Source organism: Pristiophorus japonicus, chromosome 4 (genome assembly GCF_044704955.1).
Source record: "Pristiophorus japonicus isolate sPriJap1 chromosome 4, sPriJap1.hap1, whole genome shotgun sequence".
Lineage (NCBI taxonomy): Eukaryota > Metazoa > Chordata > Chondrichthyes > Pristiophoridae > Pristiophorus > Pristiophorus japonicus.
In genome coordinates this window covers 60235184-60259804 of record NC_091980.1, presented here as the reverse complement: position 1 = coordinate 60259804, position 24621 = coordinate 60235184, and the positions used below count along the sequence as shown (strand labels likewise).

General features: G+C 43.8%; 1 protein-coding gene across 2 annotated transcripts in view; it reads right to left on the bottom strand.

Moving 5' to 3' along the window:
• The window catches only part of tgfbi (transforming growth factor, beta-induced), a 73669-nt gene that overhangs the window by 26570 nt on the left and 22478 nt on the right, over window positions 1-24621 (bottom strand). For both annotated transcript variants that reach the window (XM_070878240.1, XM_070878239.1), the window contains exons 3-8: window positions 18768-18832; window positions 15319-15476; window positions 13732-13896; window positions 13442-13588; window positions 10378-10519; window positions 7601-7813 (exon numbers count right to left, since the gene is read on the bottom strand). In XM_070878240.1, the coding sequence (XP_070734341.1) occupies window positions 7601-7813; window positions 10378-10519; window positions 13442-13588; window positions 13732-13896; window positions 15319-15476; window positions 18768-18832 (890 nt within the window). The remainder of the gene's footprint in view (window positions 1-7600; window positions 7814-10377; window positions 10520-13441; window positions 13589-13731; window positions 13897-15318; window positions 15477-18767; window positions 18833-24621) is intronic.

Sequence of the window (24621 nt, the reverse complement as noted above, 5' to 3'; positions counted from 1 at the left end):
TCTTCCCTTCCAAAGGGCTGAAGAGACCTCCCCAGGACACCAACGCAGACTGGTTGCACATTGTACAGGAGGGCACAAGCAGGGATGTTGTCTGCAGGATCTGGCTGCGGTGGCACAATGTTCATAAATGTTCAATGATCTCAGTAGATCATGAAACATTACTGCAAAGCAACACTCAACCTCGTCCTGCTGTGCCACTCATTATATCCCCATCACTCTGCCTTCCCTACTCTACCCCTGCATATCCTTTCTCACACCAACTTACCTTGCACCTCCACCCATCCCTCTCTCTCTCTCTACCTACATTATCAGTTCCCCATTTCACTAGCCACTCCTCACACTCACTCTCATCCTTGTCCAATTATACCAACTAACAACACATTAGGGTAGGTACTTGGGTCCTTTAGCCAATGTTCATATATAGTTAATGTTGATGTATTATCAAGCATTAAATCTTTATTTTCAGGACTTTGCGTTCTTGGACAGATTTATGAACACTTTTGGAAGTGGCTTAGTGAGTTGCAGTGAATAGTGAGATGTAAGGGTACACCTGACAATGGTGATGAGTGTGAAAGAATGGGTTGGGCATTGTCGGCATGCTTTATGGAGTTGGTGTCGGGTGGTGCCAACCTGGCACATCATGTGGCAGTCAGGGTGTACAGTGTGAAATGAAGTAAATGTGGCCATGGCGAGGCCATCACTGGCCTCCCGGGCATCAATGTGATTAGGTGCTGATGCCCTGTGTCCTGTGCAGCATTAGGTGATTGCGGAGAGGGTTAGTGTTGTTGTTGGTGATGCTGGTGTGTTTAGTGATGTTGGTGTTGGGGCTGATCATGGTGGGATTCTGAGGACCCAAGGTGATTTTTTTTTCAAGGGCACCGAAGCTGCTGAAATAGATGGCATGTGAGATTGAGATGACAGAAGTACCCTGTCAATGGTGAGAGAGGTTGCTTACAAGGAGGTGATAGTGAATAGAGAGTTCACTGCAAACACTTCCAAAGTGCATACAGCTCAAAAATCTCTTTCAAAACCTGAAAGCTTCTGACATTGGAAAATCAACAGCTGTGAAATTGTAGCTTTTATACCACTTCTGCAGCTGTCAACAAGGCAAATCAATGGAGAGTCACTGAGAACCCGACTCCACCTACCTGGCATGAAACCCGAGGGATAGCAAATCCGTCAAAAGTTTGGTAAAATTGTAAGTGCCTGCTTTTAATCCTCTTAACTAGCATTTAAGTAGCTTTTAATGATGTTAATTACCTGTCTCGCCGCTTGCTGTCGAGTCTGCTATCCCAACGCCGACCTGACAGGTCAGAAACTGACACAGAGGCGGGTTCAGAGTGGGATCCCGACCCACTATCAATCAGGGACATCGGGCCTGGGCTGGGAAGATTCTGGCCAAATAGTGGTAGAAGTTTGGAACTCTCTTCCGCAAGCGGCAATTGATGCTAGATCAATTGTTAATTTTAATTCTGAAATTGATAGTTTTCTGTTAACCAAAGATATTATGGGATATGGGCCAAAGGTGAGTCAATGGAGTTAGGTCGCAGATCAACCATGATCTCATTGAATGGCGGAGCAGGCTCAAGGGGCTGGATATCCTACTCCTGTTCCTATGTAACATAACAAATGAGTTTTTCAAAAACAAAAAACTGAAAAGATGTCTGCTATAAATAAATAAAATAATTGAGAAGCTGGTTTATTATTTGAGAAAAAAGATTTATTACTTAAAATAAAAATCCAAAGAATTGTCAGGCAGTCAAATTAACTTTGCTGAGGATTACAAGCATTTCTGTTAGCTACAGAAAGCAGCCCAGGTCAAATGGAAATCTGAAGCTGAGTGGCCAAGTGAGTATCTCAAAGCTATCCAAGGTTCAGAGATCAGAAAATAAATCAGAGTAATGGGAAAGTTGTCAAAAAGTAAATGAAGATAAAAGAGGTTGTGTACTCCATACAAAATGCACAGTACTAAAAAACGTTGGGTGGGATTTTCTGCTCATTGGTATTGAATCGATGAAACATCTAGACTTCTTAACATTTGTTTAAATGAAAAAGCTTTTATAATTTGAAAGAAAGCAGTGCCCTGTACTTCAATATTTCGCTAAAAGTAACAAGTACAGCTGGAACCATTCTGTCATCTGGAAATGTTTTAATTCCCAGGAACTCTCCGTTTGCAATGTTGACACCAAAGGTTGAAGCAAGTGCTGAATAACTGGCATATGATTCCAATAAAGTTTTGTCTCAGTCAGGTACAATTCTATGGATATACTAGTTTAGATTATGTTGTATAACTTAAAACATCTGTTTATACTGTGATGTTTTCAAATTGAAGCATTTCATTTTACCTGATGTTTGTTTAAAGTGTTTTTTTAAAATCACATGTGTTTGGATATTTAAGGTTGTATCATGAAGGAACACTGTCCACAGTTTTATTTCAACAACAATCTATGAACAAGAGGCATGGCTTAAAGTTAATGGGACACTTTGCAAATCTTTATAATTCAGTTCTGACTTATTTGATGTTTTGAAATATATATGCAGTTAATTCTCTACTTATTTGATTAAATGTTACAAATATGTATTCCTGTTGTAGGTTTTTCTAGGTTGACTAGATGTTGGTGTTCCATGTTCATGGTCTAAAACCATTGATGTCAATGATTTAAAGGGATGTCATCTGAATACAAAATGTGTTCAGAAATCCTTTCTTTCTTTGTTTAGAATCACATGATAGAACACTGTCAATTGTCTTCAAAACATGACTGCAACTCACACATGGATATCTTACATCTTCTTCCCATTCCTGAACCAAAAGGTTTTCATACCTTGACAGAGAAGTGATTATTAGAGAATTTCAACATGATTTCCAGAAATGAGGATCCAGTTTCACCAACCTGGTTGAATTATTTTGAGGAACTTACTATGTTGATAGATTTAGGTGCCACACAATAGGCTATTAAGTAAGATTGAGTCCTGTGCCATTAGCTGGCCGATTTTGGGTTGGATGAGAAATTGGTTGCATTCTCATAGGCAGAAGGTTGCTACTAATGGTCATAGTTCGGAGTGGGGATCAGTTACGAATGAAGTTTCACAGAGATTGTTGTTAGGGCCATTTCTCTTCACCAGCTTGAAGGCATCGGGAGAACTATCTGCACGTTTGAGGATGACATAAATATTTGTGCGGGTGTTAGGACATTAGATAAGGAAAATAGATTACAAGCACATCTAGATGCAATGGGGGAATGGGCTCACATCTGGAAGATGTCATTTAATATAGATAAATGCATTATTATGCATGTGGGTAGGACTAACACTGAGCATGTGTAGACCTGGAAAGATTGCACACTTAAAACTGTTGAGCAGGAGAAAGACCTAGATGTCATCAGAGATGGACTGGCTATCAGTAAATCTGGAAATTTCCATTAATAGTTCCCAAATGCCCCCGCAACCTTGACATTTGAATCAGCTGAATTTGGAGCATTCTAAGCTTCGAAGGAAGTCTTTGGGTGCCACAATCCAGCATATTTTACAGTGTTGATTCGTCGGGAAGTCCATGGTTGTTAATTTCCCACTTGGAACTGCTCCACTCTGTCGCTGATAGGCTGAGGTTCACTACCCCATTGTTTCAAAGACATTGCTTGCTGACAATTATTCCTTTTCCCTAAACCACCCACAGAAGAGACGATTAATGGGATCTTCTTCAGGTACCGGAGTCATTACTGAGAACTAGCTTTTGACAATTTTAGAAGCTGTACCCTTGAGAACTCACAATGCTAAATGGTCTGAACTCATGTGTAAGTCTGTTTTGCCTCTCTAGTGTTGTACCTGCCTGTATGTATCTTTATACAGTGTACTCTTGTTTTCTTAGTTTGCATACAGTTCGCCTGGTACTTTCAGTTCTAATACCACTTCACAATCATGTAGTTTGTTCCAATTTTAAAAATTCATTCCAGGGGATTGGATGGAACAGAATATTGGAATGAATTTTTTGGATGTCTCTGGGGCAAACATCCACTTTTAACTGAGAAAGAGGTGATGGAAGATTGTCTAGCCATCAAATTTGCAACAGCCTCTAAATTAAATGAGTTTAAGTAATCATTGTTTTCTGCATTTTTGGTGCAATCGTGCAACCCTTCGCTGCCCCTGCTACCCACTGAGCCACAGCTGACACATAAAACCAAATTAAGTGTTCGGATGTATTGTCAGAACAAAACATAAAGGGGGTGAAATTCCCCTGCTGTGCGCCTCTCGTTAGCACCTCCGGGAGGGGGCGCTACGGGCGCAAAAGTGTTTTTGCTCGGGGTGGTGGGGGGCGGGGGGGCTGGGGGTGGGGAACTGCTGGCTCCTGCAACATTGCGCGGAAGTTGGCAGAGGTGCAAAACCAGTAGCGCTGCGTCCCCGGCGATGACATCATCGCTGTGCGCGGCAACCCCTTTTTGCCCTGTGGCAGCACCCCATGAGGCTGCTGCAGGCAATGTCAGCGCCAGCCTCGTAGTTGCGAACCGGGCCACACCCCACTCGCGGGACAAAATTTAAATGGGAGGTGCGTGGCACCATTTTGCGCTGCCTTCCGACTTATCGGTCCGGCCTACATGTTGATTCTCGCAGGGTCCGTGCCATGATGGTGCAGCCCGGCACTCCATTTTGGTGCCGGGCTGTGGCCCCCGAAACCCTGCAGAGCTCGCAGCGTGCTCTCCCCTATAACGATAGGGGAGGGCCCTTGGAATGCGTCAGCGCTACTTTTGCCATGTAGGACTCCGATTTTCACCCAGATAACGCCCCTGAGAGGAAGCGGAGTGCCCAACATTGCACTCTACTTCCTGTCAGAGGCGATGACCCCAATTTAGATTGCAGAGCGGGACTTCGCAGGGCACAGGAAGTCCCGCCTTGTGAAGGTTACCACCCCCAAAGAGGGCGCTCATAAATTTTGCCCCAAAGTATGATATCATCCTTGTACAAGATCTTGGTTAGACCTCATTTAGAATATTTTGGTCCCCTCAAATGGTGGATGAGATAGAGATCCTAGAAAAAGTTCAAATGAAGGCCACTAGAATGATACATAGATTAAAAGCCATTAGTTATCATAACAGGCTTAGGGAGCTGGGGCGCTTTAACCTAAAAAAGCATAAACTTCAGAGGTTTACATAGAATTTCATAGAATTTACAGCACAGAAACAGGCCATTTGGCCCAACTGATGTATGTTGGTGTTTATCTTCCACAAAAGTCTCCTCCCACTCTACTTCATCTAGTTCTATCTGCATATCCTTCTGTTCCTTTCTCTCCTTAAATGCATCTATGCTTTTTGCCTCAACAGCTCCTTGTGGTAGCAAGTTCCTCATTCTAAGTACTCCCTGGGTAAAGAAGTTACTCCTGAATTCTTTAGTGAATTTATGAGTGACTATCTTATATTTAAGGCTCCTAGTTTTGGATTCCCTCACAAATGGAAATGTTTTCTCTACATCTACCTTATTGAACCCCTTCATAATTTTAAAGACCTCGAATAGGCACCTCTATATTCTAGAGAAAAGAGACCCAGCCTATTCGCCTTACTCCTCTTACCAAATTGCACTACTTCTCACTTCTCTGTATTAAAAATAATTTGCCATTTACACACTCACTCTGTAAGTTTATTAACATCTTCTTGTATTTTGTTGCAGTCTTCCTCAATATACCTCCCAATTTGGTATCATCTGCAAATTTTGAAATTGTACTTCTGCTTCCTGAGTCCAAAACAGGTTTAATTGAGGCCTTTAAAATAATAAAGGCTTTAGATTCAGTCCATGGAGATAGACTGTTTGAGCTACATATATTAGGAAGGACCAGAAGACATGAGTATAAGTTACGTAAGCAATGAACTAGTTTGATATCAAAAGATAGTTTTTTTTTAAAGAGAGTTGTCAATCTATGGCACACTGTCAGCTCATGCACAAAGTACAGACTCAGTTCAAACATTCAAAATGGAGCTGGATTAATTCCTTGCTGTTGTCTACATCATGATGTATTAAGGTTAGGTGAGGTGTTTCGGATGAGGTGTTTAGGTGTTTAGTCTCCCCAGTTACTGTGGGATCTTGGTTGATCACCATTGCTGGTTGGAAAGAAATTTCCGAGCGTTTCTTTTCCCTACATTGCATAAAGTTTTCTTCTTTTGTTTTTTCTGCCTTTCTCAGGAGATTGTGTAGGTGGATGGAGGGACATGGTGTGCATAATTTGCACCATGGCAGTGTGGGACAGACATTTTTGTATGTTCGTAAATACTTTTTTTTAATTCATTCATGGGATATGGGTATCATGGAAAGGCCAGCATTTATTGCTCATCCCTAATTGCACTTAAGAAGGTGGTGGTGAGCCACCTTCTTGAACCATTGCAGTCCATGTGGTGAAGGTACTCCAACAGTGCTGTTTGGGAGGGAGTTCCAGGATTTTGACCCAGAGATGATGAAGGAACAGCAATATATTTACAAGTCAGGATAGTTTGAGATTTGGAGCAGAACTTGCAGGTGGTGGTGCTCCCATGCACCTACTGCCCTTGTCCTTCTAGGTGGTAGAGGTTGCGGATTTGGGAGGTGCTGTCGAAGAAGCCTTGGAGAATTGCTTCAATGCATCTTGTAGACGGAACACACAGCAGCCACAGTGCGCCAGTGGTGGAAAAAGTGAATGTTCAAGGTGGTGGATGGGATACCAATTAAGTGGGCTATTTTGTCTTGGCTGGCATCAAGCATCTTGAGTGTTGTTGGAGCTGCACTCATCCAGGCAAGTGGAGAGTATTCCATCACACTCCCGATTTGTGCCTTGTAGATGGTGGAAAGGTTTTGTGGAGTCAGAAGGTGAGTCACTCGCTGCAGAATACCCAGTTTCTGACCTGCTCTTGTAGCCACAGTATTTATGTGGCTGGTCCAGTTAAGTTTCTGGTCAATGGTAACCCCCAGGATGTTGATGGTGGAAATTCAGAGATGGTAATCACATTGAATGTCAAGGGGCATTGGTTAGACTCTCTCTTGTTGGAGATGGTCATTGTCTGGCACTTGTGTGTTACAAATGTTACTTGCCACTTATCAGCCCAAGCCTGAATGTTGTCCAGGTCTTGCTGCATGGGGGCATGGATAATTTCATGATCTGAGAAGTGGGATTTGAATTCATGTCTCCCAATCATTAGTCCAGGCCTCTGGATTACTACTATGCTACCATTATCATTATTATGTGTCCCTTTATCATTAATCATCTAAATTTATTCTTTTGGTGGATATCTGATGATATTACAACAATAACTACAATCCAAAAGTACTGTATTGGCTGTAAAGCGCTGTGAGATGTCTGGTGGTCATGAAAGGCGCTATATAAATGTAAGTATTTTCTTTCTATTTTATATCATTGGTAGCAGATGAAGTGAAACTATATTAATATGAAGACTATCAGAAATTATATTTCTAATATTTCCAAATTTAAGACAGTAATTGGAATGTTGGTGAATTTCCATAATCCTTAAAAGTTTCAGTTTTATTAGTAACGGTATGTTACATCGAGATCATCTTTATCCTTACAGCAAATTATTTCAATATTCAACATTAATGAAGCATAACAATAATACCATGTGCCTTTGCTTACCAGAATCTGGGATCAGTAGCTCATCAATCATATGAATTACTCCATTTGTCGTTAGTATGTCCTTGTTGGTAATGATGGTCTTGCCGTTGAGTGTAAGACCGTTACTATCGCAGCCTACCTCCAATGATGAGCCCTCCAACGTTTCCATGGGTGCGCCTGAGATGATGGCCTCTGCACATTGTACTTTTTTCAAAATATGGTAATTCAGCAGAGCTATGGAAATGATGCAGTGAGAGAATTTTCACTCATTTGTTGCCAAGTAAATAAAATTCCTTATTCTCAAATATCCTTTTTTAATCAATGTATGATTATATATATATATTTAAATGAGATTATGTTTAAAATGCATTAAAATAAGTGTTATGTCCAGAATAAAGTAATGTGATTGAGTACTGTAGATGTGAGTAAGTGTGACCTTAGTCTCTTTATTCTAACTCCAGAGTCTTGGTACAGCATGGGAGGCCTGCTTATATACAGTGCTCCCAAGGAATGCTGGGATCCCTTGGGACTCCAACAGATGTGCCCTCTGGTGGCGGTGATATGCTGGTTACATAAGGTTGCATACATAACAATAAGTATACAGTATAACCTGAGAATTCTATTGGCAGCACACTTTCCTTTGAGTCAGGAGGTTGTTAATGCAAGCCCTACTCCAGGATTTGATTACATAAACTGAGGGAGTGTTGCATTGCTGATTGCTATCCAATGATCCCTATGGTAAGTTTTTTAACATTGAAACAGGATTAAACTTGATTATGATGCTATTCTTGTAGAATAGACTGCTAACATTCACCGTTCAGGCTTACACACAAATGGGTGAGGTAGTAGATTCATGACAGAACAATAGACTCATAACTAAGGTCAGAACATGCGGAGTCAGAGGTCAAGTAGCAAAATGGACAGGAGGTTGGCTACAAAACAGAAATCAGAGAGTAGGGGTTAAAGGTTGTTACTCAGACTGCCAAAAGGTGGGAAGAGATGTTCCACAAGGATTAGTGCTGGGATCATTGCTGGTCACCATTTACATACACAATTTGGACTCGGGAATTGTAAGTACAATTCCAAAATTTGTGGACAACACCAAATTGGGGGGTGCAGTTAATACAGAGGAGAACTACAACAAAATACAGGAAGAGATTAATAAACTTGTAGAATGGGCATGTAATTAGCAAATAAACTTCAATGTAGATAAGTGTGAGATGGTACATTTTGGTTGGAAGAATAAGGAGGTCACACACTCCTTAGAAAATAAGGGGGAGAAATTGGGGTCATATGCGCCTCCCGTTAACGTCCGGGGCGCAAACGACTTTTCGCCCAGTTGTGGCACTGCTAATGACACCCGCTAAATTCCACAGGAGTTTAGCAGCGACGGTTACCGGTAGCGTCTCGCTCCGCTGCATCGGCGATGACAACGTCATCACTGTGCGCAGCGCCCCATTTTTGTCCTGGAGCAAAAATACGGGAGCGCCCCCAAAGCTGCGCTGGGCAATGACAGTGACAGCTTCAGGTGGCACATACTTGAAGACCGGTTGTTCACGGGGTGCTAGTTAACAGGGAGGTGGCGTGTGTGGAAAAAAATAATCATCCAACTTACCTGTTGTGGCCCGTTGCATCCTTGAACGTGAGGTCCGTGCTGCGATCTGACAGTTGGCACCCCGCCCCCTGGTGGTCCAGGTAGGGCCCCGCAGAGTCTGCAGCTTGGCCCTTCCCTTTAATGAAGGGGACGCCCCTTCTACGTGGCAGTACTACACATCCCAGCACATTACGCTGAGCTGCTTTGCGCCTCTCTCCCTGTGCTTCCGGCCTCTTAGTGCCCCACAGAGGAAATGCAGTGTGATAGTTTGTGCTCCACTTTCTCGGGGGCGGTAACCGCAATTTCGCAAGTGGGGCGGGATTTTCACATCTGGCGCAGGAACTCCCACCACACAGCTGTTACCACCCCCAAACGGGGCGCTACGTAATTGCTCCACCTAAGTGTCTAAATGGGGTAGAGGTGCAGAGGAATCTGGAGTACAGATACAGAAATCACTAAAAGTCGTGACGCAGGTTATTTAAACCATAAAAAAGGCAAAGCGTTGGATTCATTTTTAGAGGGATAGAATTGAAAAGCATGAAAGTTATGTTAAACTTCTATAGAACCTTGGTTGGACCACACTTGGAGTAGAGTGAACAGTTCTGGCCTCCATATTATAAGAAGGGTATCGAGGCATTGGAGAAGGTGCAACAAGACTTACTAGAATGATACTAGAACTGAGAGGTTATACCTGTCAGGAAAGATTGAACCGGCTGTGGCTCTAGGAAAAATAAGACTGAGGGGTGACCTGTTCGAGGTCTTTAAGATTATAAAAGGGTTTCATAGGGTAGACGTAGAGAATATGTTTCCACTTGCGGGTGAAACCAGAACAAGGGGACATAAGTATAAGATAGTCAATAATAAATCCAATAGGGAATTCAGGAGAAACTTCTTTACCCAGAGAGTGGTTAGAATATGGAACTCGCTATCACAAGAAGTAGTTGATGCGACTAGCATAAATGCTTTTAAGGGGAAGCTGGATAAACACATGAGGGAGAAATTAATAAAGGGATATGTTGATGGGATTAGATGTAGAAGGGTGAGAGGAGGCTTGTGTGGAGCATAAACACTGGTCTGGACTAGTTGGGTCGAATGACCTGCTTCTGTGTTGTAAATAGTATGTGAGTTTACTATATAAGCAGAATATTAGATATTTTATTGGCTTGCATTAACAACCATATTGCATTGTTAAGTTCTAACTTACATTTCAAAGCCTCTGGATCTCCTAAGATCCTGTTCAGAGTGGCAAGTGGTATCTTGCTGAATGCTTCATCAGTGGGAGCAAAGAGTGTGTACTCTCCTTCTCTGCTGAGCATATCCTCGAGACCCGCAGCAGCCACTGCAGCCTACAACAGGCAATATGGAAGTACAGGTAAGAAGTGCACGCCTGAAATCTCACCATAGGAAAAAATAACCGCTACAGTTTTAAAACTCCACAAATGTTATCTTCTTAATGTTTTTCTTCTGCGCAACTTAGCTGATTTTACAAATTTACTCTGCTGTTGTGGAATCTTTTCCACTGGAAGTATGTCAGGAAATTGCAGAAGTGCTCCTTGTGATTTTCCTTCCAAAGGATTTGCCGATACATGGTCCCAACAGGCGAGGCTCCCCATCAGCAGCACACATTTTTGGAATTAGCCTTAAGATATGTAACAATTCATATAAAAGCAATGCATTAGTAAGATATAGTTGTATGATACTCCCAACTTCATGTGAATTTGTGTCAACCAATTGGGGTGCAACTTCACATCTTACAATGGTTTATTTTGGATCAATGGTTACATGTGTTTCTTTGGCGAATAATAGATAGGAATTGAGGTTCCCCCCTGCTCTTTTCATTTGCTGCCACAGGATCTTAATCTGTCCATGGTCGGTGGACAAGGTTAAAGACTGGCTTCATAATGGAGCAGTGCCTCTTGCATCAATATAAATGCAGCTTATTTCCAAAGTAGGTTTTGAAATCATAAATCTCTGGTTGATCCGGATTCTACTGAATAAGACAAATAGGTTTGAAACCGCAAAGAATTTCTGACATCCAAATGACTGGAAATTCATAAAAATTTATTTATCAAAGGATTCTGATTAAAAATCCAAAATGAGTCTGGCAATTGTTACTGCTATTCCCTGCAATCAATGTTAATATATATCCAATTGCATCGCTTATTATGGCTTCTATACCAACAATCATGATACTATTGAAGCCGTTTTTCCTGCCTCGCTCCCCCCGTATCTGGCCCCGACCTGCGAGAGACCATCAGCGGCAGGACGGGGTCATAAAAGGAGTGGCGAGCGGCGGCCTGGAGCAATGTGGCAGTGTACCATTACAAGGTACAGTGCGAGCTGGTGCAGGAGAGTGACAGCGGCGAAGAGGGCGACTGGATTGGACATCATCAAGGTCCAGGTCGGTGATTCGAGCGTGGGCAGGTACAGCAGGAGCGGCGAGGTTGGGCACAGGAGAGGCGTGAGTTTGGGGCCAGAAGAGGCGTGGGCCCAGGGGCCAGCCCACACTGTGATTGTGTACGCACTAGGTCCGTGCAGCAGAGCTGGTCTCCAGTCGTCTTGGTTAATCCTTGCCATTAGACCAAGACCTAGCTCTGTCATGCCCCTGTGGTGGCTGGTGTGTAACGGCCATCACACGTTAAAAAAAATCCACGCACAGGTATCTTCCACCCTTCAGGATGTAGTTCGGGACCTGAATATTTGGTCCTTCATTGAAACACCTGTGAACTCTTCGCTTTTTGGCGTGGAAGCAAGTGATCCTCAATACGAGGGACCGCCTATGATGATGATGATGATGATGATCTGGGCATAACTAAGGGGAAATACGTTGTGCCTGATCTGACCTGAAGTCACTAAATTTACAGAATCAAGTCATTTGCATGGCCCAGATTTGCCTCAGACACAGGCACGTTTCTACAAGGGACATACACCTACAACCAAGGATGGAAAGCCATGAATGCTACAGGCCTAAGTAGCCTGCAATAGTGGGAATAGTTGCCGGCTGCAGTTGTCCTAAAACAGCGGTCAGAAGTCCTGTAGCCTGGAGACCAGGCCCTCAAAACTGCCACCAAGCTCATGGTCTACAGGGATGTAGTAATACCCGCCCTCCTGAATGGCTCAGAAACAAGGACCATGTAAGTAGACACCTCAAGTCGCTGGAGAAATACCACCAACTATATCTCCACAAGATCCTACAAATCCCCTGGGAGGACAGATGCACCAACATTAGCGTCCTCGACCAGGCCAACATCCCCAGCATCGAAGCACTGAGCACACTTGATCAGCTCCACTGGGCAGGCCACATAGTTCGCATGCCAGACACGAGACTTCCAAAGCAAGCGCTCTACTCAGAGCTTCTTTACGTCAAACGAGCTAAAGATGGGCAGCGGAAACGTTACAAGGACACCCTCAAAGCCTCATAAAGTACAACATCCCCACTGACACCTGGGAGACCCTGGCCAAAGACTGCCCTAAGTGGAGGAAGCACATCTGGGAGGGCGCAGAGCACCTCGAGTCTCGTCGCCGAGTGCATGCAGAAAGAGCATGCGGCAAACCTGTCCCACCCACCCTTTCTCTCAATGACTATCTGCCCCACCTGTGACAGAGTCTGTGGTTCTCATATTGGACTGTTCAGCCACCTAAGAGCTCAGTTTAAGAGTGGAAGCAAGTCTTCCTCGATTCCGAGGGAGTGCCTATGATGATGATGAGCCTGGAGAATTCAATGGATTCCTGGAGAAAAGCAAGGCCACTTCCCTTTTCAGTTTGTTGCCTGTAACTCTGACCTGAGGATGGCCAAGTGCAAGGGCTGGTGAAAGTTTCTTCAGGCACTCTTGTATTTGAAGCTGATAAACCTAGAAGAAATTGTGGTGGGAAATCCACCTCCCACCACACTTACCTGCCTGCACCTATTGTAGAAGGAGACACTTTGCCCCTCAAGTAACGTCCTAGAAATCTCAGGGCAGGATAAAGGGGTCAGAAGCCCATTGTTGTGTGTCTCTGCCCCTTTCCCCTATGTTTTGTGCCGTAATAAGCTGTCCCCAGGTGAAAAGCACGGGAACATTGCACTGTCTCTATAATTATTATTTTTATTTTATGGATGAAAATGGCATCAAACAGAATAAACCATTGGCTATGAAACGGACTCTCGGACGAGGGGATGTTAAACACAGAATCCTAGAAATTACAATCTGAGCAGATAAACACTTAGCACATTCAAATGACAATCCAGCCTGCTATTTTAGCTGAAGTGTCAATCCTTTTATACATACTCTTAGCTGCTGAAAGGTATCATCTACTTCAAGAGTATCCTGAATGGTATTTGTAAAAGCTGTGATGACTCTGTCAATGACATGCACAACACCATTTGTTGCAAGCTGGTCAGCCTTCATTATTCGGGCACAGTTGACTGTAACAATCTGTATCGAATATAAACAGACAATGTTTGAACTCCTCTTCAAAAACATTTAAAACTAATATTAAAATTACAGAGGAATACCTCAACAAGAAGGTGCAATGCAACGTATATGCCGAATATTTACAAAGGATAAGTCTTTCTTACGCCATTAGAATAGTGGTGTACATATATATTTAAATCTTGGTACATTGAAGGCAATGTCACTCCATGCTTCAGTTCATCTGTGAGAATGCGTCTGTCCACCATGTGGTAATGTAGGGCATTGAGCAGCTCAATGTTGACATTGCTCACGAGAGCATCAATAATTTCCTGCAATTAAGAAAACAGGCAAATAGAGCAAACTATAAACATCCTTCAGCCATTATACATTCTATTAACAGATTAATTATGTTTCCTCTTACATGTCATCTCTCAATAGACAAATGCTTCATATGGTGTGGTGTTGAGCCACGCAAATCAAGAAAGTACCTGGCTTAAGCCCATTTCAGCCAAAGTGGAAAGTGACATATTTTATGTGGCCTCAGTATCCACAGGTTAAGAAGTAACACAATAATTTAGGGTTCCTGTTTATGACTACTATCCAGTGGCCCCTGGTTGTGAGTATACGTGTGGGTGCCATGTGAGGAAATGATCGAGATCAGCTGTGATGCTCTCAGGCTGAAGTTGTCCACCAATACTCACTGACTTAGCCAATACATAAGAATCGGGTAGATTTTGATTCTTGAGCTGCAGGGTGCGAAACAAGCGTCCCAGGACGGCAGTGGCCAGATTATTTTTGTGGGCTCCAGTGGAGCAGGAATACTCCTCCTAGACCCACAAAACTAATTCAAGACTTACCTTTAGAGGGCTTTGAACAATTCCTTCCTAAAATGGCAATCAGAATCCTATTTGAAGAAAGAAAGAAAGACTTGCATTTATATAACACCTTTCAGGTAGATAAAGAGGTTAAGAAGAGCATATGGAATACTTGCCTTTATTAGTCGAGGCAGAGAATACAAGAGCAGGGAGGTTATGCTTGAACTGTATAAATCACTAGTTAGGCCACAGCTAGAGTACTGCGTGCAGTTCTGGTCACCACATTACAGGAAAGATGTGATTGCACCAGAGAGGGTACAGAGGAGATTTAGGAGGATGTTGACTGGACTGGAGAATTTTAGCTATGAGGAAAGATTGGATAGGCTGGGTTTGTTTTCTTCAGAACAGAGGAGGCTGAGGGGAGACCTCTTTGAGGTGTATAAATTATGAGGGGCCTTGATAGGGTGGATAGGTCAGACCTATTTCCCTTAGCAATGGGGTCAACAACCAGGAGGTATAGATTTAAAGTAATCAGTAGAAGGTTTAGCGGGGATTTCAAGGGAAATGTCTTCACCCAGAGGGTGGTGGGGGGTCTGGAACTCACTGCCTGAAAGGGTGGGAGAGGAAGAAACCCTCACCACATTTAAAAAGTACTTGGATGTGCACTTGAAGTGCTGTAACCTACAGGGCTATGGACCAAGACCTGGAAAGTGGGATTAGGCTGGATAGCTCTTTGTTGGCATCCTGAGATTGTGAAATATAAATGCAAGTTCTTTCTTTATCTATTCTGCGTGTTAGAACAAGTGGGCTCTTAATTGTAAGAGCTAGTCTATATATGTGATATAGGAGATCTAACGGACAATATCTGACCATGTCAATGATGGTTTCATGTACTTCAAAGTAAAGTAAAATGTAAAGGTGGCATTAGGTTCTTACAGCAGGTAGAGCAGCCCAGGCTTCATTACTTGGAGCAAAGATTGTGAATGATCCAGGTCCTTCGATCTCTGGTCTGAGGATGGCACGGTCAGAGTAGAGCTGGGTGGTGGAAGATCCAACAGTTCCCAGGGTGTTGTAGATATTGTTAATTGGTAATGCTGCAAAAGTGAGGAAAGGACACAGATAACATTTCATTACAGATCATGTCAGAATGTGTTAAGAATTACAATAACGTGATCAGACATATGAACTAAATGGTGGTAAGAGAGTTATAAATATGCATATGGAAAGTAAGTTAGCTATTATTTATCTAAATCGCAAATGTATCTGGTGTAAAAGCACAGAATCTTGTACTTATGCTGCTTCCTTACAAACCCTGATTTTCCAATTCTCACAAATTTGGGGCTGTGGACGGCTGTAGCGTGGGCACATCTGCATGCAGGGAACGAGCCATGCTAAATTTAGTGTCTAACATCCACCCCTATTTTGAATTGACTACAGGCAGAGGAAAAGTTAGCCTAGAGAGCTTGGCCAGTAAGATGGTTAACTAAGGAATGCCAATATATGAGGCAGCAGCTCTTAGAAGGCTGCAGTTCACCATAAGAGGGGAAGTTGTGGTGGCAGAGAAGTGAACTAATTGCCAATGTAGATATGTGTAGTTAACACTGCTTCCTTTCATGCTCAGAAGCTTGAGCCTCTGCTGTCGGAGATACAACCATAGCAGGATCTCCCTATTTGGCGTGAAGGCCACTTTCCAGTAAAAGCACAGGTGCAAGTTGAATGGAGGGAGGTCGCTGACTGAGTCAGTGCATTTGCCAAACTCCCTTGAATCTGTCTGTAAATGAGACAGAAGTAAATGGTTTGTAAATGGGATGCAGGAGATCTAACTGATCATTTTTGACTGTTACAATGATGGTACTGGGAGCAAGGCAAAGGTGAGTGAGCTCCTCAGATTTCTTGTGGGGCCCATGAAGCATGGCACAAACCTCAGCTAGGCCTCCTTGTCACATTTTAGGGTTTTCATAAGAAAGAAATCTACCTTTCCCCTGCCATCAATCAAAGTGAAAGCAAACACAGAAATAAACACAGAACTATATGAGCACGAACTGTGTTTATTTTACAGAACAACAACACCAAACTGTGACATAAATTCCCATCGCCTTATCTACACATATTCATGGTGACCCTTTGTGCTAGCTAACGAACTTGCTCGCTCATAGTCAACTACTCCTAGGAGGTGCTTCCTGAGTGAGGCAAGGTTGAGTGGTGGGTGGTTGGGATGGTCTACTAGTGCCTTAGAGGCTTGAGATAACTCTCATCTCAAGGGTGCAACCCAACATTCCCGATAAGCTGCGCGGCTTTGTCAATATAAAGTTTTGCACATTGTGTATGGGATGCAGGAGATCAAACTGACAATTTTTGACAATGTAAAGTTTTGCGAAACTGTGGATGGGCCACGCAGTCGCTTAAAGGGACCATGCACGCATCCAAAAAAAAATAAGTGGGAACATTGATGCTACTGTACAAGGGACCAGCTTCCAGCAGCTTTTACCTTGCAGAGGCAAGGGGTGCCAAGCTCAAGTCTGAAGCTCACTCCTGTTTGGGTATTGGAGGTGGCTTTAAGGCAATGGGTTTAGTGCCACTCTCCTGTGAGACAGTGGCATCTGCGCCCACTCCATGAAACTCACTGGTGCTGGGCACAGACTCAAAAGAACAACTGGTTAGTGTTAACACAGACAAAATGGTTCCAAGCAGGTCTTGAAATTTTATGAAAGTGTCCTATTGAAAAAATCTATTGCAGGGATGTTTTAATGCAGCTCCTTCTGTCGTTTATATGGTGATGGTAATAATTTGGGGCAGAAGCTGGGGAAATATGTTGGAGGGATTAGCCATGTCCTATTAATTCCATTTACATGCAGTGAATGGGGCTCCCTCGGGCCTCAAATGGTACTGGTAATTTTTTGGAGAGGTCAATTCACAAGCAGCTTTGTAGAGTTGGGTAGTAATTCAAAGGAGAATCCACTTCGCAGGTGTTATATTAGGCCTTATTTTTGGAGGTATTCATGTCTGCATTACTCTGAAGATTTCTGGACCAGTTGGAACCATAATCAAGACACGACTGTGCCACAGGTTGAAAGAGCAAAGCGAGTTCCCAATTTTGGGTACATGTAAGGTCTGCTTTCATGAATAAAATTTTAACTGATGATACTTCTGGGACTGAAAATATTAATAGTTCCAAAATTACTTAGAAATTGCCTCAGTATTGATTATTGATTTGAAGAGGGAGATTGGAGGTGAGTTGCCTGATAGCAAAGGTAGGAAAATTAATGGAGTCAATCCATTATATGAAAATTTCACCTATAGTTCTGTCATTTAAATTTACTTTTAAAGTTGAATTTACTGATCACAGCACCACCTATAGGCATAACAAATATTAGAAATATAGGCGCGAATTCGATTAAAGGGGAGGGCCACTGCGCATGCTGCAAGGCCTCTGATGGCCTCCACTGGGCTACCAGGTCAGCGTGTGACTGAGCCTGCAGCCCAGCACCCAAGACGGAATGCTGGGCTGCACGATGACGGCCCGGACCACGCTAGGACTGCCATCGTTGAGCTGACCCGAGAGTCGGCTGACAAAACAAGATGGTGGCACAGGGCGCTGGCGCCCTCCCTGTTAATTAGCTCTCTGAGAGCAGATGTCCAGCAGCTTCGCGACCTGCAAAGCAGTCGTTGACATCCGCTCGCACCAGCCCCGTGGGGTTAGTGCTGGGCGGTGAGGGGTCGGCGTGCATGGTGGGCTGGGGCTCTAACCCGGAACACGGTGCTACCATGGCAGCGCTCCGAAAACACCTGGGCAATTTCTTCTGGAGGCAGTAACGGGGCTATAAAAAGGGGCAATTTCACTCCCATAGGAACAGCAGATGTAAACAGTGGAGTGTAGAAAGAGCTTTAGCCTCTCAAGCCTGTTCGATCATTCAATTACATCATTGCTGAACTGTAGCTCAACTACATTTTCCCACTGTTGCTCCTTACCTAACAAAAATCTATCAGTCTCACTCTTAGCATTGAATTGACCCAGTATTTATAGCCTTTTGGAGAAGAGAGTTCCCGATTTCCACTAGTGTGAATAAAGTGCTTCCTGATTTCACTCCTAAATGGCCTAGTTCTAATTTTAAGATTATACCCCTTGTTCTGGATTCCCCCACCATAGGAAATTGTGGGGTACAAATTGAACTATGTTGCTCCCCATTTATAATCATAAAATGGGTGCATTGTGGTCCAGTCTTCGGGTTCAACCTCTTCAAAAGAGGAGGCCCAGACAAATTTCCACTCCCAGTTTCTCTGCATCTGTCCTATCAAATCTTTTGATAATTTTAAAGACCTTGATTAGATTACCCATGGAATTTTATGATCCAATATTGATTTATTGATTATTGATAATATCTTACCAACAGGGCAGCCTTTCTCGCCATACACCTTGGAGTATCCTGGGCAGCATTCGTAGCTTATAACCCTGCAAAACAAATCAATCATGGGTTTCTAAGTTATGGCAAGTTGTCTTTTCTTCTCCTCTCGTAAAGTAACCATTTTGCTGCATAAAGTTAGATCTTAAAATTGTTGAGCTTTAGGTTTGGATCAGGACTAGAGTTTTGATGTAGGTTAGAATTATTACAGTGCAAAACACATGCCTTACATTAATGCTTTAAGGAAGGATCATTTGTTAAATTTTAGTTATTTACAACTTTTCGTGGGCATCTCAATTATCTATCAAATACAATAAAATTTTTCAATGTGCAATGTAATTACAGGCTAAGATCCAATATGCTTTGGATCCTTTATATATGGAATCAGGTCCATCCAAGCTTGATACTGCCACTGGGTACAAAACGTGAAAGCATTTTCCGTGCCCTTGGTCTCATTCCAGCTTGGCTATATTACTAGCACTCTCACCTCTTGGTTAGAAGGTTGTGAAGTCTTCAGGACTTTAGCAAATAATCTAGGCTGACACTTCAATGCAGTATTGAGTGAGTGCTCATGTGCCATCTTTAGGATAAGTCGGTAAACTGAAGCCCCGTTTGTCTGTTCAGGCGGATGTAAATAATTAATGGCACTATTCGGCTGGTGTCGTGGCCAACAATTCTATCTCATCCAACACCATTAAAAACAAGAATGCTCAAAAAGAGAAAATGTTAGAAACGCTCAGCAGGTCAGTCAGCATCAGTGGAGAAAACAGACGTTAATGTTTCAGGTGTGGACCCTTCATGAGAAGCGGAAGTTATGACAGCTGAACAGACATACATGAGAGCAGAAATAGAATTACCTGTAAAGTGCTTAAGTGGGAAACGGTCAAATGGCTGAAGTGATACTAATATGAGGCCATAAAAGGCTTAAATGGAGAAACTAAAAAATGTTATGAGATACTGAGAATGTGTAAATAGTTGAAGAGATAGCAGATAAGAATGGAAGCACTAAAATCTGGGAAAGCAGCATAAGACCAGGAGCCTGGGAGATGAAAAAGGCAGGTTGACAGCAAAGATACAGACTGCTGGTGGTCCCCGCCCCAAGCACCAACCTGCATCCCCCACGCGCCCCCCCATTCCACCCCAAAATGCTGTAACACATTCATAGTACGCACACTTACAGTGCATGCAAACAGTGAACACGTTGCCGATACACAATGGAAGAACTTCACACTGACAGTGCTTTAGTGCTTTATGCTGCCAATATTTAACACTGACCATACTTTACACTGGCAGTACTTTGTGTTACCATTATATTTTTACGAGCAGTATTTTACACTGGCAGTATTTCATGTTGTCAGCACTTTTTGCTCTCACTGCTCTCACTGACAATACTTCTCCCTTGAATATTATACCACTTTGTATGACAATTATAGCACTTTTAACTACTTAATTTATGTCTTTGGTAAAAGCAATTGAAAGCCCAATTTAGTACTTTCACTACATTTACAAGACAAAAGCAATTCCGAGTTCTCTCTCAAGCTTGAAACAACATTGGTGGAGTTTACATAAATTTTTCATTAACTTTACAAATAAATAAAAAATAAAACATAGAAGGAGCTGTAAACTGGAAACGTTTGCAATATTCAAGGGAGAAGTATTGTCTATAGCCAAACTGTAGTAATGTTAACTAACATCTCAAACTATTAATGATACATTATGAAGGCATACTTAGTGAACAGTGTAAAATAATAGGATTATCAAACCACCACATTGAAGTTTGCAAGTCACATCGATTGGCCCAGATTTTAGGGTCATCGGCTAAGTGACGGCGCTTGCAGCTGACCTCGAAGAAAGCTACCCACAAACTTTTAGTGGACTCTGTGTCGCCCATTTACTCTTTTCCAATGTGACTTTCTATCTGATTAATTTTTATTATTTTAATAATTAATGGATTTTTATCATGGAAGGGACAAAGTGGCACTCCACAAATGTAAAATTAGTTTTTCAGGGCTAGAGAGGTCGTTCAGCAGTAATGATGACACCGTTAAAAACTCAGTTATGGCGAGAATAGTGCATAAAAAGAGGAAGTTCACGTCAATTCAGTGATTTCTAATTGATTTCTGTTATATATGTAAACCTGTATATCCCACAATCCCTTGGGAGCACCTGTACTTAAGGAGGCCTGGAGAGGTGCAATAAAAGACTAAGGTCACACGTTACTTTGAGCTCACAGTATCTAGTCAGGCTCTTTATTCATACACAACAACTGGTGATGAGATACAGATGATGAACCCAAAGATGCAGAGAACAGTGGGCATCCTGGAGAAATTTTCAGAGGGAGATGATTGGGAAACCTTTGTGAAGTGACTCGACCAATACTTGGTGGCCAACGAGCTGGAAGGAGAAGTGAACGCTGCCAAACGAAGGGTGATTCTCCTCACCATCTGCGGGGCACCAACATATGGTCTTATGAAAAATCTGCTTGCTCCAGTGAAACCCATAGATAAATCATACGATGATTTGTGCACATTGGTCCGGGAGCATCTGAACCCAAAGGAAAGCTTTCTGATGGCGAGGTACCGGTTCTATACCTACAAAAGGTCTGAAGGCCAGGAAGTAGCTAGCTATGTCGCCGAGCTGAGAAGCCTTGCAGGACATGGCGAATTTGAAGGACATTTGGAGCACATGCTCAGGGACTTCTTCGTACTTGGCATTGGCCATGAAGTGATACTTCAAAAACTTTTGACTGTAGAGGCCCCAACCTTGAGGAAAGTCATAGCGATAGCCCAGGTGTTCATTGTCACCAGTGACAATACTAAGCAAATCTCTCAGCACACGAGTGCTGCTACAAGCACTGTGAATAAAGTGATGTTGTTTTCAAAGCGCAACGTACAGGGCAGGCCCCACAAGCCTGCAGCTGCACATCCGCACATGTCTCAGAGTCCACCATCAAGGGTGATGAATGCAAAGCCATTAACACCTTGTTGGTGCTGCGGGGGTGATCATCGTTTCCATTCATGCCACTTCAAAGGGTACGTTTGCAAGGGCTGTGGAACAATGGGACACCTCCAATGTATGTGCAGGTGAGCTGCAAATCCTGTTAATCCTGCAAACCACCATGTTGCAGAGGAGGACAGATCCACGGCGGATCACGACGAACCAGAGCCTCAGACCGAGGAGGCAGAGGTAGATGGAGTGCACATATTTACCACAAAGTCTCCCCCGATAATGCTGAAGGTTGAATTAAATGGACTCCTGGTGTCAATGGAGCTGGACACGGGCTCGAGCCAGTCCATTATGAGCAAAAAGACTTTCGCTAAATTGTGGTGCAGCAAGGCTTCAAGGCCAGTCCTGACTCCCATTCGCACTAAACTGAGAACTTACACAAAGGAACTGATTCCCGTAATCGGCAGTGCTACTGTAAAGGTCTCCTACAATGGAGCGATGCACAAGCTACCACTCTGGGTGGTACCGGGCAATGGTCCCACGCTGCTTGGCAGGAGCTGGCTAGGAAAAATATGCTGGAACTGGGATGACGTCTGAGCGCTCTTGTCCGTTGACGACACTTCGTGTGCCCAGGTCATAAACAAGTTCCCCTCGCTGTTCGAACCAGGCATTGGGAAGTTCCAAGGAGCAAAAGTGCAGATCCACCTAATTCCGGGGGCGCGACCCATACACCACAAGGCGAGAGCAGTACCGTACATGATGAGAGGGTGGAGATCAAACTAGACCGGCTGCAACGAGAGAGCATCATTTCGCCGATTGAATTCAACAAGTGGGCCAGTCCGATAGTTCTAGTCCTCAAGGGAGATGGCACCATCAGGACCTGTGGCAATTACAATGTAACTATCAATCGTTTCTCCCTGCAGGATCAATACCCACTACCAAAGGCAGGCGACCTTTTTGTGACGCTGGCGGGAGGAAAGACGTTCACGTAGCTGGACTTGACCTCGGCCTACATGACGCAGGAGCTGGAGAAATCATCGAAGGGCCTCACCTGCATCAACACGCAAAAGGTGTCTTCATTTATAACAGATGCCCGTTTGGAATTCGATCAGCCGCGGCGATATTCCAGAGAAACATGGAAAGCTTACTGAAGTTGGTCCAACGCCCAACAAATTAGAATCTGGACAAGCCAGGACCCCTTACTATCCCCAGTAAAATTTTGTGTGCTTCACGGAAACTGGTCCAGTGTCCCAGTGGAAATGCAGGAAGAGATAAAGCCGTACCAGCGGCGCAAAGATGAAATGTCTATACAGGCAGACTGCCTTCTGTGGGGTAATCAGGTAGTGGTCCCCAAGAAGGGCAAGGACACTTTCATCAGTGATCCCCACAGTACTCATCCACATTGTAATGATGAAAGCGATAGCCAGATCCCACGTGTGGTGGCCCGGTATCCATGCGGACTTAGAGTCCTGCGTGCACAAATGTAACACATGCTCGCAGTTAAGCAATACACCCAGGGAGGCGCCACTAAGTTTATGGTCTTGGCCCTCCATACCGTGGTCCAGGGTCCATGTCGACTATACAGGCCCGTTTTTGGGTAAAATGTTCCTAGTGGTTGTAGCTGCATACTCCAAATGGATTGAATGTGAGATAATGTCGGCAAGCACGTCCGCTGCCACCACTGAACGTCTGCGGGCCATGTTTGCCACGCACGGCCTGCCTGATGTCCTTGTGAGCGACAACGGGCCATGTTTCACCAGTGCCGAGTTCAAAGAGTTCATGACCCATAATGGGATCAATCATGTCACATCTGCCCCATTCAAACCAGCATCTAATGGTCAGGCAGAAAGAGCAGTGCAAACCATCAAGCAGAGCTTGAAGAGGGTACCTGAAGGCTCACTGCAGACTCGCCTATCCCGAGCCCTACCGCACGAGATCCCACTTGCTAACTGGGATTCCACCCGCTGAACTGCTCATGAAAAGGACACTTAAGACAAGGCTCTCGCTAGTCCACCTTGATCTACATGAACAGGCTGAGAGCAGGCGGTTTCAACAAAGTACATATCATGATAGCGCAAATGTGTCACGCAAAATTGAAATCAATGATCCTGTATTTGTCTTGAACTATGGACAAGGTCCCAAGTGGCTTCCCGGCACTGGTGTGACCAAAGAGGAGAGTGGGGTATTTCGGGTCAAACTTTCAAATGGACTCATCCACCGGAAACACTTGGACCAAATCAAACTTAGATTCACGGACTATCCAGAGCAACCCACATTGGACCCCCCACCTTCCTTGACCCCCCCAACAGACACACCAGTGGCAACCGACACCACGGTTGACCATGAAGCCGAACCCATCACCCGCAGCAGCCCAGTAGGACTCACCACGCCAGGCAGCTCAGCAAGGCCAGCTGCACAGCAGCCCAGTGAGGGCCCAACAAACGATTCACCAAACCAGCATTTGCACCGAGACAATCAACCAGGGAAAGAAAGGCCTCAGATCGACTCACCTTGTAAATAGTTACACTATTGACTTTGGGGGTGGGTGGTCGGGGAGTGTTGTTATATATGTAAACCTGTATATACCTTGTGTAGCCAATAGAGGGCTCATCCCCTGGAGTCCCAAGGGATCCCATAATCCCTTGGGAGCTCCTATACTTAAGGAGGCCTCACAGGTTGGAGAGGCACTCTGGAGACCTGCAATAAAAGACTACGGTCACACTTTACTTTGAGTTCACAGTATCTAGTCAGACTCTTTATTCATACACAACAATTTCCATCTGCGAAGACTGCAACAGCGCTTCATGTAGAGGAATAGTGTATCACTGACAGCAACTTCAGGATTTCCGCCAATTTGTATTAAATTTAATATGTAGGGCAGTGCTTCACTGAA